The sequence below is a fragment of the Anarhichas minor genome, unplaced genomic scaffold (genome assembly GCF_050575085.1).
Source record: "Anarhichas minor isolate MPS153535 unplaced genomic scaffold, ASM5057508v1 ptg000018l, whole genome shotgun sequence".
Taxonomy (NCBI): domain Eukaryota; kingdom Metazoa; phylum Chordata; class Actinopteri; order Perciformes; family Anarhichadidae; genus Anarhichas; species Anarhichas minor.
Genome location: NW_027466464.1, coordinates 8531810 through 8551281, shown reverse-complemented (window position 1 = coordinate 8551281; position 19472 = coordinate 8531810). Strand labels below are relative to the sequence as shown.

Here is a 19472-nt window from a genome sequence, read left to right as displayed (position 1 = left end):
TTGTATAATTAACCATAAAAGGAGTTTATTATCCTGTCAATCAAATCCAAATGAAACTGTAAAACAAACTATTTTATTATCAGATCTGCATACAGCTGGTGCTCACGATCATCGTTTGAAATCGATGTATTTACATTTTTAACTCGCATGCCAACCTTTGGACAAATGTTTGTCATGCAGTATGTTGTGGGGCATGCTGGTCGGTCCGGTTTGTCGGTCCCGTGTGTCCGGGTCTTCTCTTCTCACACCGAGGGCTGTCCTTCGTTGATGAAGCTGAGCTGGGCGGTGTGCTCCCCCCACTCCACCCCCTGCAGGTGGAGGGGTTCTCGGGGGTGTGAGGCCATGCTGGAGGGCTGGAGGAGGGGACAAGACCCGGGTATGAACTCAGGCTGGGACAGGAAGTGGAGACGGGGTTGACGGTGCTCACTATCAGGTCCTGATAAGTCCACCAAAGGGGGAGTGATGGATGACGGGTGGCTTGATGAAGAAAGAGAAGGGATGGAGCAGGAGGAGGAGGAGGGGGGATGTGGCATAACTGTGTGCTCATGGGGAGAGCTGTTGAGTGACGGGGGAGCTGAGCGGTGACAGACTGGGGGAGCGGTGCTGGTGTGATGAGGAACTGGAGGATGATGGGAGATGATGGTGCAGGAGGATGGACGCCGAAGTGTATCAAACTCTCCCCGCGACGCCTCCGGTTCAGGCACCAGGACGCATCGATCGTCCGAACAGTCCACAGGGGCATGTTGGGCGAGAAGGGGCGGGGCCGGGGAGCAGCTGTGCGATGACACGCTGGGAGGCGGCGTCACGGCGCCGGGTATCAGCAGCACCGAGGGGTTGTGGAAGAGGGGCTTGAGAAGACTCGTCATTTCCTGCAGCTCCTGACTGACGGCGGTCACCTGACGGGAGAGGACGCTCATCTGGAGAGACGAGAATCAGGAAAGCTGGTTTTAGAAGCTTCAAATGCGGATTTACTCCTTGAAAGAGTGGGGGGGGACTGCTAGGGTCAAACACCAGTTTAGCTACAGCAACTTGCAAGTTAACTCACAAATATACAATATTGCAGATGTTCCCTGTGCTACCGCAGTATGATGAGCATTACCTCGTGTTTTAGCTTAGCGATAGTCTGCATCGTGTCATCCTCATCAAGGGCCCCTGTGGACGGACACAGAAAGACATTTAATACACATGCAAGTACGGACTGGATAGAGAATAGATTAGTGATTCATTCACACGTGTGTGTGTTAACCTGAAGCAGCTGAATCAGGGCTGGGGAGGAAACTGGGAGTTGTACTGGGAGAAAAATCAAACTTCTGTGCTGAACCACTTTGGTTTTCAGTCTCGATCCCGTCCACAAACCTGAGGACGAACAGGAGGAGTGAGTCGATGTATTTCACAGTGGACAACAAGAAAAAGAAAGTGTTTTTGATGAAATATTGCAATTTTAATCTTCAATTTTATTGCTTTTTCCTGACAGAAGCTTTCGTCGCACACCAGCATCTGGTGCCACCTCTCGAGGAACTCCATGCATGTTTGCGTTTATGAATAATGTCATAAGTCATAAAGAGCGGCTCACTGCCCCTGAATGAACAAGTTAACGACTTTACCCAGCCGGTGAATCAATGAACGCTTCCTCACCGGGGGCTGAGGTCCGGCTGCAGGCAGCGGAAGCTCACCACGGGGATCTGCAGGCTGGTGGGCCGGCCGTGATCGCTCGCCGCTCTGAAGGCTCGCGGCGGCAGCAGCGGCGAGCGGAGAGGGGAGCGCAGGGGGGAGCGCAGGCCTCGGCCCAGCCTGCCCAGGGGAGGCATCTTGGGGAGGGGGGAGTGCTCCCCCTCGGACCCCGATCCCTCCTCCACCTCCTTGATGGATGGAAGCTTCTTAAGGATCCCCCCGTTGCTCTCGCAGTCTGCCTGAGGAGGGGAAAAGAGAGCAGAATGATCACTTGTTTGGACCACAGAGAGGTTTCTTTTAGTATGCATACTGACAGTTTTCAATATAAATTTGTAGCCTTTCCAGTGGGAACACACTACATACTTAAAACCTGCTTGTTGCGGTTACGCTGTGACCAGAGGGGGGAGCTGCTGAGCCACGGAAAGGATCACTCAGTCGCCATTCACATCAGCTGCGATGCTGCTGGTGTCCATTCAGTTAGTCAGCAGCGCTGCGAAGGAGCGCTCTCATTCAAAAACAACGCCATTCACTCCCAAACACATTCAGCTCATCTGAAGGTTTCCTATAATCTCTGCTGACAGATTAACCTTTGTGGATCTTCATGACTCGTGACAAGTAATAGCTAAACAGATGGTCCTTTCAGAGTAAAATCCCTGCAGTCAGATTGTTTGTCGGTGGAAGGTTATTGGCATTATATTTACTGCATCTTCTCTGTAATTTAAAGCTGATTAAAAAAACTGGCAAACAAATCCCATTTCCTCCTGTCCTCCCCCCCTCCGCTCGGTTTGCCTGAAGGGTACCGAGCGGAGACGCGAGTGTTTTGAATTTCAGCGCATGTGTGTGTGAGCTGCACGTGGCACCCTTGATTTGCAGCATGCCACTATAAGGGCATCACCCACTGATGCGTGTGTCTTGAGTTGCACGTGAGAGATGTTGAAATATGGTCACTGCACACCGCGGCGTAAAATAGGCCAACATGTAATCAACGCAGCATGCAGTAGTTTACATGTGAGTGAGCGTGTGTGTGTGTGTGTAATCCTGAATCAGCAAGGACAAATGTGCTGCGTTATGGTGTGTTGCTGTGTGAATCTCTGCAGTGTGTGTGTGTGTCGGCACGTGAATGCAAATGTCGCTGAGGTTCCCCCTCCAGCTTCCTTTCATCCTGATGTTTTCTGGTCTCGTCTTCATCTGCTTGTTCTATATTTATCCAGTCAGGGATGACACCCCCCCCCCCCCCCTCTGACAGCTCTATTTTTAGTCCCACGCCGCGCTCAGTGGAGGATGCACTACTGCTGTCGCTGTGCGTGCATATAAATGTGTGTGTGTGTGTACGTTTTATGTGCATATCAAGGGTACATTTGAGTTTTCTTCTGGCTCCAGCTGCACACATAACAAACAAACATAAACTTATTCTTGGCAAAAAGGTAAACAAGCGTATTCCCCAAAATGTCTGTACGTTGTACAGTAGACAACAGAAATGGAGCCGCTATGCAGCAGAAATAAAACACGGTACCATGATAAGCCCCTCCATCGTTTTCATCGATTCTTTTTATAACTTTGCAGAGAGTAGACGGGATTGTATCTTTATGATACTAGCACGGTACTTTGTTTTTTATTACAGGCTCTTCGAGCTACCTTGGAGGACTGAACTTTTAGGAGGAGATGGTGGGGATAAATTCATGAATGCCAGAGGGCCCCACACAGGATCTATATGCAAGAGGGAAGAAAAACGATGGGAGAGGAGAGATTATTCTATACAGCACTCTTGACAGTGAAGGCTTTCTTTGTTGACAGAATATATGCGCCACATATTAGAAGGCTTATTTTGATACTTCTAAGCACAACCAATTTACATAGTACTTCTGTGGCTTTTAATCTTTGTGAGGCTTGACAGTCGTGCTCAAATAATAGCAGCATTATTTTTTCCATAAATGACCTGCATCCTTGTATTTACCTGCATCTGCTCGTTTTTATAGATTAGCTGTTTATTATAAAACTATAACTAAGTGTATTCACAGCCAATCAGGGTGGACTGTCTTCATAATCAAGCAGGAATCAATTAAGTGTTATTTAAATATCTTTCATGCCTCTATACCGTGTCGTCCCCTGCTATTTCTCTTGGACCGCTGCTCTAATTAGCAAACTTACTCACAGCGAAAATCTGAGTTATTTCCAGTATCCGCTGGTTATTCATGTGTACGCTACAGCGGAGATCCATCTGGAAATCCCTGGCATCCGAGTCGTCCTTGTTGAGCTCATGTCTCTATCTGTTGGCTGAAGCTGCGTCGTCTTCTTCCTCACTCACAGTCCAGATGGCTAATCCCCCTTCAAGTGCATCACTCGGGCGTTGCATAAAATGGGTGGAAGAGGTCACAGCTGAGTCTAATCTAAAAAAGCAGAAGGACTCACCCAGAATTTTATTTTCTTGGTATTTTGTGGACGTCTTCACGATGATGGTCGGAGGGAAGGGTTGCATTTCCAGGCAGGGACGGGGATAAGGAGGCACGCTCTGAGGGATGCCTCAGAGCGTGTTCCACTCCAGAACATGCTGGAGGGTCTACATGTCACATCTGGGAACATCTTCGTATCCCCCAGGAGGAGCCTGCTGCCACCTCCACCCAGAGCCAGATAAGTGGCGGGAAATGGATGGATGCACGGACAACGCAAATCCTTTCTGACACCTTGTAAGTGTGTACTTGTACCTCGTACCTCAGTGTTGTGTCCCTCCCGGAGGTTGTACGTCAGGTCGTGCTGGATCTCAGTGACGAACTTCTGGGCGTAGTCTGGGTAGAGACAGAGCACCTCGCGGAGGCCTTTGAGGCTGATGTACTGGAGATCACAGTAGGTCAGGGCCTTCACACAGGCGTTGGTCTTAATCACTTCCTCCTGGGTCAGACAGTCGGAGCCAATCAGGTCGCCTCGACCTGGAAAGCAGAGGTGCATATGTAATGTCACGTCCTTAACGGTCCAAATATAAGAGCACAAAATATACATATAACACTTTTACTGAAGAGGAACAACACCCTAAACCCCATGCAGGTATTGAGAACAACACACTCTAGAGCAGAGAGGCTGATGGTTAGATTATTTTACACACAGTCTCCGGTATTATTCTGTCTTCCCGCTGCCTCTCTCTACCGTCTTCTTTCTCCACAGCTGTAAATCCAATGTGGCAACGCCGAAACAATTTGTGTGTGAGAGAAACAGGGAGCGGGAGGGAGGGGGAAAAAAAAACGAGGCACAAGAGAGAGAAACCCAGTGTGTTTGGATGTCTGTGAGAGAAATGTGTGTGCACACACAACATGCTAATGAGTTTCTTCTACAGGCAGCAGTAACTTCATTATTTACACTAGCTACTAATGGGGAAAAACGGTGTTGCCAATTTGCTCCCAGTGCTTTCTATTGAGTTGAATAGATTCCAGAGCTGTTTGTGTTTGTGTATTCTGTTTCATCGATGCGATGCAGAAAGGAAGGCGTGTCGGTGTACGTGTTGTAGGACAAGGCTCTGTGTTTTGTATCTTATTCTGGTTCTAGCTGCTCAACTGGCTCACCTATTGCATTACTGCAGTTTTTATCGTATTGTAGGCTGCTCTCCTTCATTAGTCTGCCCGACTATTTAATGCTGGATGTCTAATAACTTCCTAAGGAGTATAAGCCCCTTCACTTCTGCTCATAATGCTGCAAACAGACTCCAAAAATAACATTCTTTAAAACACTTCAGGGTCTTGCTCCAGCATATATTTTTTAATTAACTACAAACCACAATATGCTGCAGCTTTTTATAATCTCTCAACCAATCTATCACCCGAGTCTCTGACATCTCTTTCATCATTAGATATGAACCATGAACCTTTTCCAGTAAAAATATAATTTCATTCCCACTTCACGGGATATTTTCTGAAGCTTGCTGACCTCCATTACTTACTTTGGGAATGATCACGACGCAGGTTAGCTTGTACACCATCTTCTTCTTCTTCTTCTTGGAAGCAGACGGCGGAGTCTGAGTCACTTTACTGCCGGAATCTAGGAGGGCTTCTACGGTTTGGAGTCCAAGACAGAGAAGCCCTTCATGATTCAGGTAGCAAAATGACTCCCTCAGACTGCAGGTCCAACAGGAGGCTTGGCCCAAAAACCACTGATGTACTTACACACTTATTTAACCTGGATCTGAGCAGGTCTCTCAAAAGGGTGCTGTCCGTGGTGCTGAACCTCAATGGTGTTAGCTGGCTGGTATTGGCAGTGATATTGGTTATACTAAAGCAGCCTTGATTAGAAGGACAACAATAAATGAAAACGTATTTTAACACAACATGTGATTGTTTATTTACCGAGAATGGCAAGCACTGTGTTGTCCTTCAGTACTTCCATGGAGCCCGAGCACACGAAGTAGATGGCCTGGAGGGCGTCGCCCTGGCGTATGAGGAACTCCCCGGGAGCACAGAAGGAGGTCTTGATGATGAGGGAGAGGGAGCGCAGACACCCCCTGCTGGCCGACTCAAACAGCGACAGCTGCAGCAGCTCATTGTTCAGATGCATGGCGATGTCGGCCCTCAGCTCGTCTGGGAAGTCCTTCAGCAGCTGTGAAGGGAAAGAGAAGGACAAAGTGCCCCCTCTGCAGTGAAACAACGACACACAAAGCTGATTTCTATGACTGCACGCTATGGATGAATCCCTCTCTGAGTCTTCCCTTTGTGTGTCATCATTTGAATGTGACCGTGTGGGAAGGTGGAGGGAAAAAAAACTTTCACTTTCCCACATAGTCACAACTAACTAATACATGCATGTCCATTTCTGGAAGTTTTGTTTTCATCTTGAACACTCAAATGTCATTCATTACAGCTGATGCAACACTATACTCTTGTATTACTCGAGCGTTCCCACTTTATGTGCAACAGAGTTGGAAAGCGAACCTCGTCTGTCCCCCATCATGTTATCTCTTTAAAAAGGATTATCTCCATTTAAAGCCATGGTAAAACACATCAAGGGCCAGTTTAGTGTCAATGAGGTCATTAATCCAACATCATACGTTCTCTTACAGCAAAGACATTCCATCACTGAACGTATCTTGATCCGTCCCTCCTACCTCGCTGACATCGATGCCGTTGTTGACAGACCAGGTTGTCTGGAAACACTCCATCATGCGTTGCTCAAGGGCTTTGGGCAGCCGGTGCACCCGGATGAAGTCCTTCAGGTCCTTGGTGCGGGTGTGGTAGAGGGAGCGGCGTGAGTACATCCTCTGGATGATGGCGGTCACATTTCCAAACACCACAGCATGCATTAACGCTGCAGACAAAGAGACAACTGACTGAATACAAAATCCTAACTATGACATAATGTTGTGGATTCTTTTTAGCTTTGGTGTTCACCCCACCTCCAATCAGCATGGTGCAGATGGAGAAGATCTTCTCAGAGTCTGTGTTGGCTGAAACGTTGCCGAAGCCCACACTGGTCAGACTGCTCAGAGCGAAGTACAGCGACGTCACATAGGAGCTCCTGACAGACGGGCCGCCGCTCAGCGTCGTCCCCGAGCCGCCGGGCGTCCTCGCTCTGGTCCTGCTGCCGTTCCATTGGGCCGAGCCCAGCAAACCTGCCCCGTTTAGCGGCTCCAACCCGGAGCCGTTCCACTGGCTGTGATTGGTGAGCGCTGCCGTCACGGCGCCTTGAGGCGAATCGGAGACTCCCAACAGGGAGGTCAGCGGCGCCAGGAAGTATGGCGTTCCCAGGCGTTTGGCCAGTTCATGGAGCCAGCCTGGTGGGAAGAGGGTCCATAAGAGTTTGTCAGTTTAATGAGATGCCTTGCTAGATTACCTTCACGAAAAGGCTTCACTGGCAGTGGGAACAACGCTGGAAGGGCAGAGTAATCACTTCAGAGAATGTCAGCTTTTATTCGCATTTACACACGGTGCAGATTTGTCTGCTTGTCTGTGTTTTTGCAACTATTTTCTTTAACTATTTTTATATATTCTATATTTAAACGTGACTCAGCGCCCACTGTGATGGACATCACATGTGTGTATTGGCTGTTTTAAACTGACTTTGTACAAGTGATTGATTAAGTAGACCGTAAGTAATCAATACATGTCAGGTTTTGACATTTAATTTGCCATATGAAGGAGTAGGGCATGACAAGACCAGCATGGCAGCCAGACCAAAGCAAGAAGTAGAGACAAGAATATTAATTAATTTACTTTTTCATTTGTGAACTGTAATGAACAAGCGTTTTCTCAGTAAATGTGCACACGCTGTGTATACAGGCACGACACACACAGACACAAACCTATATCCCAGGAGGCGGGGCTATTACTTTCGATCTCGCTGCGTCCGATGTAGTACCAGACGCAGGCCATCCAGTGGCCGAGCAGGGCGAATGTGGACATGAGCAGGGTGAGGACCACGGCGCTGTACTGGGAGTAACGATCCAGCTTCTGTAGGAGGCGCAGGAGGCGGAGGAGGCGCACCGTCTTCAGCAGGTGGACCCCGAAGTTCTGTGAGAGAGAAGAGTCATGAGTTCAAAGGTATGAATGCTGGTGTCACTGGGGGGGGGCCACGATCTCTTTGATGGTGCAGAAAAACATTTAAAAGTTGCTGAAACTTGGAGCTCAAATGGGATTCAAAATACTTCAGAACACCGAGTTGAACTCATGATAAACTTTCATTTGCAGCTTTTACCACGAAGCCATTCAGAGGAAATCACTGCCATTATCATCCTGGACTAAAAAGACCCCTGTGGTCCGCCTGAGGTAAAAAATTGCCTCATCAAACATTATCCCTTTATTGATTCCCTCCCTCACATCTATATCCACTGCACTTGCAATTCCCTGCTTGTTTCCATGCCCAATAAGTGGTCTGTTAATTGAAACCGCTCTGGTTTCCTCAAGATGAATTACACCCCTCAGATAGGAATTTCATTCGTGAGATATCTGGATATGGATCCAATCAGGGAATTAAATTGAGTATTCAGTTAAACCCTTGACAACAACATCAAGCTCTGCCTGAAGCCCAAACAGTGACACGATTCACACTTTCCTTGTTCGTATTACGATCTAATAATCGAGTGTTCATTCAGATTCAGCGATCCAATATCTATCACACTGTATGTTTCATCGCTCTGCACTTTGCATCATCTGGCTAATATATTTGCTTCCATCTGGAATTTGTCCTCAGCGTACTCGTTAATCAGCTCGTTACCGAGTAATGAGTTTCTTGTTGACGATCAGACTCTCAGTCTTCTTCCCTTGAAGCCGCAACAGCAAATACTGAGAGCACGCTTTCAAGAAATTATGGAAGAAAGCAAAAGTGTGTGTGTGTGTGTGTGTGTGAGAGAGAGAGAGACCCACCACACTGATATTGAAGGCGTAGAGCAGGTCAAAGGGCAAGGCGGCGATCAGATCCACAAACAGCCAGGATGTGACGTAGTGAATGCAGATGCAGCGGGCGTCGTACACCACCTGACCAGATGTGCTCACGAAGGTGGTGCGGAAGTTCAGCACGATGTCTGGCACACAAGGACACAAATATTTGAGATATAAACTAAATGATTTGTGTTACTAGCTGAGGTTTTGTCACAGGAAACATCCAGGCTCCTTTAACGAGCCTTCCTCGGGCGGGATTAGTGGACGTGGTTGTCAGAGCAGAGAGGGCCGGTTGAAATAAAGTAGAGAAGAAGAGGAGATTGTTAAAAAGGTTAAATTAGCATACGGCTCTTGTGCGTCTGGAGGAGTTGGAGGCAGCGCAGACCGTGGTGCAGCCAATTAAGAGAAAAGGAGTTTAAGAGCTGCTTGATTGGATTCATTTAAACCAGAAAGGAGTTTCCCTTTAAACTGATAATAGAAGAAAGTTGAAAAATATAAATGGAAAGGACTTAAAGCTGTCTGGTGATATTCTTTCTTATTGTCGATAAATTCCATGAAAACACCAAAACCTTCATGACTTTATTGAACTACCGAGTGTTGCCTGTGCAGCTGAAGCCTCACCGATGATGAAAAGTATCTCCACCAAGATATCGCTGACACTCGGAGGGTGACGTGCCGCCAAGGGGCCGTCCTCTCGAATCTCCACCGCGGTGAAGCAGACGTTGTAGGGAACGGTGACGGCGACGTAGAACGTGGCCAACAAGATCAGCCAATCCCAGCCGGCCTTGAACGCACCGTAGTGAAGGAGGATGAGACGGGACTTCTGGACGTCCGCCACCTTGTACTCGGGGACCGGGTTCGCATTGGCTCCAAGAACACTCTGGATGTGTGGAAACACGCACAAATTATTGAGAAAGATGGTATATTATTTGTATAAATGCATCAATAATTGATTGTCCCTATAGCTTGAGAGTATCTCCACCAGCCAGCATGAATATTGTATTATCATTAGCAGCACTGCTGGTAGAGTAATACTATTCAAGGGTTCAGTTGAGACGTGTACTGTGGCATGGTTTGAATTCTACATAATTCAGAGGCAAAGTATAAATATCAGTCAAGTTGTGCATGTGCAAAGTAATGACAGGATAAAAAAATATGTCTCACGCATGAAGTTAACATTAGCTGATGCAAGACGATGAAACCTTTTAACCGTGATACCTGATCAGTCGGCCCCACAATGAGTTAAAATGACTGAGAGATTTTATGCTCATTTCTTCCCTCCAAGGTCCTGGGTCATGACGATCACACTGCTAGGGCACATTTAGTCTCATCCCAGTTGCTTGAATTAACAAGTTTTAGTCTTATTGACTCCAGTTGTGTTGCAGATGGACTGGCAAATTGCCCCTTTCAGCAATGCAAGTCTGTAAAACTAATCTGCTGACGCTGAATACTCTTTCTTATTCACAGGGTCATTATAATCGAAACACCACTATCGGTAGTATGCCTTAAAAACATACAGGAGGTAAAATCCTAAAGGGAACTGAAGGTCTCACATTGTTGATCTTCAGCTTGCTCTTGGTCTTGTCCTGTTTCTGGAGGTGTCCAGACAGCTGGTAGAGGACGGCGCGACTGCGGCGGCGCTCCATGTTGAGGCCTGGAGGGCGGCTGATCTGGTGGATCTCCAGGCCGGTTTCCTCATCTGTAAAAACAAGGACACGAAACTAGAGAGACATGCCGGCAGAAACTGCCATTGTACGAATCTGTGGCTATCTATAAATTGTATTAATTATTTACTATTCAGTTGGGCAACAGAACTGATGTAGAGTTTTGATTAAAAAGTAGAATCTGTTATTTACTTGGCTCCCAAACCCGCTCCATAATATCACCAGTCGTGTCTGCTGATGCATTCGTGCCCCGGCTGCAGAGCCTCTATTGGATCATTTCATGTGAATTATAGTGGAATTGGAAAATGCCTCACTTTCCTCTCCACGCTCTCTCTCACCAGTGTCAGATTCATTGCCATGGTCCAGGTCCTTATTTTCGGTGATGTCCTTATGTGACACCAGGAACAGAACCACCTCGCTCTTCTCGTTCTTTATGGGCACGATGTCCAGCAGACACCAGAACTTGGAGCCTGCGCAAAGAAAATAGATCAGGTTTGAGTGAAAGATCAATTTGACTGACATTATTAAACATGATTAAAGTTCAGAAAATCTCCCGGCCTTCCAGTCTCACCACCCTTCTTGTACAGAATGATCTCAGTCTTAAACTCCCGACGTTCATCCAGGGCCTTCTGCATCTGCGAGGTGAGGCGATCGCTGGTCTCGCCGCCGCACAGGAAGTGACACATGCAGCTCTTCTGCATCAGCTCGCCACGGGCGAAGCCGGTCAGCTCACAGAAGCCATCGGAGCAGTAGACGATGGGAAAGACGGACTGGACCTGAGCGTTCCCCAGGACAAAGTTACTGTCTGGTAGGAGGAAAGGTGGGAAGGTAATAGGGACGGGAGGCAGGAAAGGGAAGCAGAGAAACAGAATAAAGCATCAGTAAGAATTAAAATAGTATCCATCACTTGTATCAAAAGTGAGAACTTGAGATGCTTGATGGTGGTACAGAGTCTACAGAAGCATGTACACATAACTGTTTAACTTCATTAATATCAAATCAGGTAGAAAATAATGTGTTTTAATAGCAGCTCTTATAGTGCTAGGCTTTAATGTCACTATAAAGCAGTTCATATCAACAACTTAAATCTCCAAATGTTGGTTTAAAAAGGCATAATTTGGATCTGTTACTTTCAAACCATTTTTCTCACTTTTAGAGTTTCAGGTTAATTTACCCACAAAAATATCTGTAAAAATGTCCTCTTACTGTCCTTCAGAGAAACCTTAAGTTTATAGCAAGAGTCTGCAGTCATGCTCGTTAGGTAAATGCTAACGTCAGTATGCTAACATGCTAACACTATATTTAGCAGGCAGGTGCAATAATTAACGCTACCTGTTAGCATGCTAACATTAGCACATTTTAAGCTAACAGAAATTCAACGTTATTTGTTCACAAACCAAAGCAATAGAAGTTAATTTTGACCTGTTGGTGGCGCTCGATGAAACGTTTCGATAATTCATTCTTGTAGCGGGAAAAAATGTAAAATGTCATGGCAAACCTTCCACTATTAATCGAGATAATTCAGTGTGGAACAAAGACTAGTGCTAGCTGTACTAAAAACGCTGATACACTTATCGCAGAGTCTAATAAAGTTGTTGGTTATTGAATTAAAACTACTTCCGGTACAGGTTTTTCCATAGAACCATGGTCCATCTCAAAAAGTAGGACAACTGAACACTTCTTTCTTCTTATTCTTTTGATTTTTCATGGCTTTCGTGTCCATTACCGTCACCCACTAATCTGGAGTGTGGACTAAGGATACCCTCTCTAATAAAGAAAAACAAATATATATATTTAAAAATAAATGTGTCACTAAAGTTTTTCTTTAGCACATTATTTATATTTTCCTCTCCAATCTCTCTTAGACCTTTTTCATACCTTCTAAAACATGGTCCACAGTTTCTTCTTCTTCACAAAATTCACACTTTCCATTATTATGCTTTCCAACAACATAGAGGGAACTGTTAAGACCAGTATGGCCATTCCTCAGTCTTGTCATAATCATCAAACAGTTTTGTAGCATTTCACTTTCACGCTACATTCTTTACTCAACCATGGGGTCATTCCCTACAATTTCACTAAGATGTCATCCTATTTCAAAGAACACATAATTAAAATTTCATGCTCCCTTTTTTTCCACGGTGTTCATTCTCACTTTATGTTCGTTTCTGCACTCTGAAAGGCTTCAGAGTTATTCTAGTCTTTGAAGAGCTTCACTTCAGGCAGAATTTAACGTGCTTGCTGCTTTTCATTGATTTAACTTCATCCTTTCTTCTTCATCTCCCCCTATTGTTCCCTTCTAATCATCTTTTCTTTTTCTTTGTTCGTCCCATGTGTCTTCCCCACGTCTCTGCCTCTAAACCATCTATAATATTTCCATCTTCTGCAATTGTGGGCCACACAAATAAGCTCAACTTCATTTCGGCTGTAGAGCTTAACAACATGCCACATTTAGATCATGCAAGTAATATCCGCATGTTGGAATCTTGCCTATCACAATCAATGACAACTTTATTTCTCTACTTTAAGATGATGTTAAATGGTTCCTGCGGAGCTGTTGTTCTGTGCAGCTGAAGTTAAAGCATGCGTGTGAGCTCTGACAAATGGTTTGACAGCCTGAGTTATGGGGACAATCTTGAATAATTCATTATGAAACTGAATTAGGTATGAAAGGGGACTAACACAGCCAAGGTATTCATGCCATTGAGATCATCAAAGTCCACGCACAAAAGAATCTGGAAGACTGGAGCGCTTTGAAGAATGTGAGCAATATAGGACGAGAGAGCAGGCGAGCAAGTGATTCAGTGAGGGATCGACTGAGAGAGGGATGAATTAACTGCAACACAGAGAACATGATCGCATGACGATGAACCGGGGGACAATGAATTTAATAATGCATGCATTCATAAAGCATGTCCAGTGTAAATGCTCTTGCCGAAACAAGAAGTACAAACTGCCCGTCAGTGCAGGAGGCTCATGGGAAGTCACGCGTTTCCCAACAAGTTATGAATCACAATAATACAACTAATAAAATGACCTTAACGGACAATTTGAAGCTAGCCTGCAAATTGCAGTTATATTTTGGAAAATACTTGCTGAATTAGACAACAATATTGATGCTACTCTCATGTCTGTACGTTACATGAAACTACAGCAAGGACACAGCTAGCTTAGCACAAAGACAGCTAGCCTTGTTTTTATATAATCAGACAAAGTAAAAATGACAAGTTGTGTTTTACGACTCGAGGAAGTCATTGTTTCCAGACCAACTTGTCGATACTTTGGTTATTGTACGGATTAAAAACACAATATATAGAGCTTTAAAAGCCAGGCAAGCTGATCCCACCTGTTTCGTGCTAAGCTAAGGAAGCCATCTTGCAGCTGTAGCTTCATAATTAACAGACAAATATATAACAGTAGTATCAACGTTCTCTCCTAACGCTTTGCATAAAAGTGAACAAGTGTTTTGTTTGTTCTCTTTGCTGGATGCAAATGTTTTTTGAGAATTTGTAGTGTAGGATTTGTAGTGACAACGGCGGCGGCGGCGGCGTCATCTGTGAGGCAGCAGGGGAGGGAGGCTGTCCGTCATTCTCAACATAAGAATGATGCAGCTGGAGATTTTGAAGAGTGTGACAGAATATAATAGGATTGCATGAATCACTTCTCACAGAAAAAAGAAATTGGTAAAATTGAGATGATTAACTGGTAGAATGGAAGAATATATGAATATTTAATAGCAGTGAGCACATTTTGCAAAAGCAAGAGTAGTTCTTTCATTAAGGGGAAGTTTTACTGGCCTTCTAACACTGCAGCTTTTGGAGGAATGTTTTTTTAAAGAAAGGAAGCTCATATTTTATAGTTGAATGTTAGAATGTGCCGCCTTAACTCTTCTGTGAATGCTTTCCAAAACATTTTAGAACCTGGCTTCAGGTGTTTTTCTCCCGCTCAGCCGCCAGACTGTGCTGGATGGGTTGAGCTCAGGTCTCTCTCTCTCCATCTCTTCATGGACCTGGCTCTGTGCATCTGGGGCATCGTCGCGTTGAAACAGCTTTTGTTTCACTTCATTGTTCTGCCTGACATTGTGTTCCATGTTCGTCAGAGTGGGCTTCTCTTGTTTACTTTTGTCTTGACCAGTCAGCAGCCAGTGACTCACCTGTTTGTCATTTTCAGGAGCTGCGGATTGAAATAATATTCTGATTTATAAAGTCGATTGTTGCCGGTTTAGTGGACATGTTTCTATTGATGTTATTCAAGCTTGTGGATATTCTTTTACAAAACTGAGAATGTTCATTTGAAGGCAGCACAGGATTACATCCTGCACTTTGAATATCATGAAAATATGAAGGATGCAGCCCCATATCCTTGCACCTGGATGTGTGATGCTCTCTTCTACCACACTGTGTGCACGGTTACAGTGTTCAGCATATTAAGTGGTCTGCCCCACACTTACAGGAGAGTCCCCCCCCCCCCCCCCCCCCCAAAGACGTGATCTGTTTTTTACAGAAGCAGTTCCTTTGCTCCATCGTTCTCCTTCTGCTCCTCTAAGCCGTGTTCTTTTTATCCTTTGTAGTACTCATTTTCTGCACATTCCCCAGGCAGTATGCGGGCCTGTCACATCCACACTACGATCCAGGTGTAATAACATGCGAGCTGAAACTACCGAACCACTCAGACTCAGCCCCTGAGCCGCTTAGGGAACCCCGATAAACCCCGGTTGCTAATAACACTGACAGCGACAGCCCGCCACAACACATTCACCACCGTGCACAATGAAGACCAAACACACACACACACACACGTGCAACACATGTTTGTTTATGGCACTTTTTGAGGACACTGCAAGCCCATTTTCTTTTATTCAACCATACAAAAGCATAAACAAACTGCATCCTGAAAACTGTGTGCAAAAATGCTCTGAGGTATAGTGTTGGTATGTTAATGTTAGCATGCTAACGAGCTAAAATAAGCTACTACAGTTTGCATGTTGATATTTCCCTTTACAATCAAATCAATTATATTATCAATGGGATATACTTATAATAATAATAATAACGTATTTATTCAATACTAGTCATCTATGATCCGTATATAGTATCACTTGAATAGTCGGTGGTTGAGAAGAAAACGTGACATTTTAAAGTGAGAGTCCAAAGACAATAAATCTGGAAAACAAATCGGAGATGAACACTGACGGTGAGACGATGTGTTTCTCTCTGCGTCATCTTCAAAACTATACAGCCCACAGCTTTGTGCCGGAAAACAAAAAACCCCCAAATCTGTCACAGTGAATGGCTCACTTTGGTAAACTATTTCTCACCAGAGCATGAAGATGTGTCCAAGGCCAATCATACTGCATGACCAACACAGGATATACATTTGTAATGGTATTTGGCATGTGACATTTTACAGGCTCAGCAATAAATTGTTAAAAAGGCTATAAATTATTCTAAGGCTGAATAAACCTGAGTTGCAGCCATAGCGAGGCTTCATTGTCTTCAATCCTTCCAACAGAAGTTCAGTCTGGACAATGTTGACCCTCCAACATTGTCATCCCTGAGTGATTAATTAAAATCTCTGACTTTTGTCCTTATACATGTGCATGCAGTGTATTGAGATATCTCAGGGTTAAAATCTGCCTCCAGCCGAGGCTTTCTACTGCTAGTCGGGGAAAGAAAATGTCGAGAGATTTCCCTGGAGTCCCCGTGGTTATCATGCTGCATTAAAGTTGTATGGGAGAGATGGAAGATCCCAGCTTCAGACCTGAAAACACTATTCTGATCAGCTGGTTTTCAGCACTTGAGAACTCACCATCAGTCACAACGGGCATGTTAGCTATTCTGTTGTTGAGCGTGCCGAATGACAAACAAAACAAAGGTTTGGTCACGGTGATGCTTGGAGACTTGGCATCTCTCGACCTGCACTGTTTTCCTTGCCATTGCTTTGAGTCATTAGTGTGATGAATTTATCCGGCATCACACATCTTTCCCAGTCAATTTAGCTTGCTGTGTTTTTGTATGTGTTTCGAGTATTTTCAACCGCTCTACCTCTCGACGTGCACACACTTTCTTGGCAGCTATGCACAGTTTTAGAGTTACTCGGTTTGAGAGAAGCTCCTCATTAAAATCCCCCCACTGTGTGTGTTTTTTTTTGTTTTTTGTACCACGGGCCTGCCAGAGGTTAGGAGCAAGAATGTGATCATGAATGAGGAACTCAACATGAGCATCTTTCCAGACTTCACCCTGGTATTATAAGACAATGGGCACCTGTGCATGTAAAAGGCCCCGCCAGCCTGTACCCATTATGCCCATTCAGTAATGCATCCATGCATTCACTGCACATTGCACTCTCAGATTAGAGTAGAGCTCATCACCGTTGACAATGCTACTGTATATCATGAAACGTTGCCTTCAGGGTACATGCAGGACACATCAAATACCTACAGATGCCAAAGAATATCATCATATCTAAACATGTAGCACCTTGCAGCAGGAGAGCCTATTTTAATCTCCACAAAGAACACTGTCACTTTTCCGTTTCAGGAAATAGACAGATCCCGCTCTGATTCCTTGTATACCAGCCTCAACCACACATTCTGGCTGTTGCTGAGTGCTGTTAGTTTGCGCCTTTGGGACCGTGTTATGCAACAGTGTTAAGCTATAATAGCAGCAGTTTGCATGTTGATTGACAGTGATTTCTGTGTTGGTTTAATGAATTGTGTGTGAACGTTGGTAAATAATAGGTTGGATATAATTCTGTTCACCTGTCACAGACAATTATGCAGGATTGTGTTATTGTGATGATTTTAGTGAAGAAAATGAACGCCAGAGAGTCTTTAAAGTAATTCAGGTGCCACTTTTACTTTACGAATGGATCTGTTTTTTCTTTTTTCTTTGGTCGCTGATGTAACTGTTTGAAATCTGCCATTCATATGGAGACAGATTTAAATAGAAAATAATTTCCATCACCAGCCACTTGATGGGCAATCAGAGTGTGAGATAGTTATCATTCAAATGACATGTTACGGTTTCAAATCTTAAATTGACTGACAGTTCTCACTTGCAACTCAAACCAATGCCTTTGAATTGTATCGATACACTGAGTCACAGCATTGATTAACACAATGCAGTCTTTGATTACTGGCATTGAGGCGCATTGAAATATTTTGGTAAAGGGTCAATTAAGAAAAGAAAAGACAAAGTATGTCATATGTCTATGAAAGGACATGTAGACTATATGGTTAATTCATTGAACTAGGTGCTAAGGTATGGCGTTGCATGAATTATTCATCTCTTAAACATTGGTCTGTGCTGCTTTCATTCATCATGATTCATTCAGTATCAGCATGCTTATGTCTTCAAGTGGCCTCAATCCTCTTTCAACACTTTGCAGGTCTTTGGAGGACTTAGTATTTTCAGAGTGAGAGGACAATTCCGATTAACAAACTGCTGAAAGATCCGTTGCGCACCATGAAATTACGGGATTAGAGATAACTCCGATGTAGCCTACTCACGTGTCCCGTCGAAACGAGTGGCGATGGTATCCAAGAAGGTGTTTTGGGGCGCGATCAGACCCCTCATCACCGGCATCCGAGAGCGGGTCGAGCCGCGTCTCTCTCGCCGCTCGGAGCCTTGGCTCTCGGCGGCGGGGGTCACAAAGCCCGGCAGGAACCTGGGCGATGTCCCCGGCGCTCCTCCTAACCCCTGGAGGAGGGCGCCGAGCCGAGACACCCGGGACTCCACGGTCCAAAACTGACCACAGACCACCGCGCAGGTGATCCCGGCTAAGAGGAGGAGAGAGGAGCCGCTGGAGGGGAGAGGACGGAGGGATGGAGGGGCGACGGCGAGGATGGTCACATTTACGCACGGGTGTACTGCAAAGCAATTCCCCTCTCCCCCTCCCCTTCCCTCTCGCTTTCTCTCTTCCTCGCTTACACATACACATTTCTCTCTCTTTTCTTTTTTTCTATTTCCAATGTGCACCTCTCTCTCTCTCTCTCTCTCTCTCTCTCTCTCTCTCTCTCTCTCTCTCTCTCTCTCTCTCTCTCTCTCTCTCTCTCTCTCTCTCTCTCTCTCTCTCTCAGTCTCTCTTTACCTCTCATCTATTGCTGTTGGGATGAATGCCTGTTTTAAACGAAGGTGTTATACTGTCTTTATTTTGGGTATTTTTTTACACTGTCTAGCATGTCACACGGTAAGCTGCAAAATGTGTCGCCCCATGAATATATTGAATAATTTAGTCAGGGTAGACTAAATATTCAAACGTTTCTCTTTGTGGAATTATTATGATGAAAGTTGTGATCCGTTCATTCATATCATATTCCACGTGTGAATTATTCCCAAACCGCATCTGCCTGTGCATTTGTGAGTATTTCACATGTCATTAACATTCTTCATGGGAGGAATTCACATGTGCTTTTTTTGGAACAAGCCCTCTGGCAGTAAGACTGGAGACCTATGGATGGATGGATGGATGGATGAATGCATGCATGGATGGATGAATGCATGTATGCATGGATGGATTAAAGGATGGATGGATGGATAGATGGATGATGGATGGACTTAAATAAAGATGATGCACCCCCACCAATCAATAGATGTGTGGTGTCTTGCGTAGGTTTATAATGTAGCTATTTGTTTACTATTCCTTAATTTCCCTCACCCCTGTAAATAGAAAACCTTTGTACAACATTTGTAAAAGCACATCTGAATATAAATGATTGCAAGGATGCTGCTGGAGACAAATGATGCGGTGAAGCTGAGCCCATAAGTTTCCCCATGGGGACAAT

General features: G+C 45.0%; 1 protein-coding gene across 1 annotated transcript; it reads right to left on the bottom strand.

Annotated features, from left to right (window-relative positions):
* Nucleotides 1-41: 41 nt before the first annotated feature.
* Nucleotides 42-18273, bottom strand: LOC142952618 (voltage-gated delayed rectifier potassium channel KCNH8-like). Its single transcript, XM_076094451.1, has 15 exons — nucleotides 18198-18273; nucleotides 11259-11492; nucleotides 11026-11157; nucleotides 10577-10722; nucleotides 9645-9903; nucleotides 9009-9166; nucleotides 7949-8156; nucleotides 7043-7420; nucleotides 6755-6954; nucleotides 6000-6249; nucleotides 4381-4595; nucleotides 1636-1910; nucleotides 1247-1356; nucleotides 1100-1152; nucleotides 42-917 (listed from the first exon to the last, which is right to left on the bottom strand). Exons 1-15 carry the CDS (start codon nucleotides 18271-18273, stop codon nucleotides 243-245), a joined length of 3369 nt encoding a protein of 1122 aa, XP_075950566.1. The 3' UTR covers nucleotides 42-242.
* Between the last annotated feature and the right edge of the window lie 1199 nt (nucleotides 18274-19472).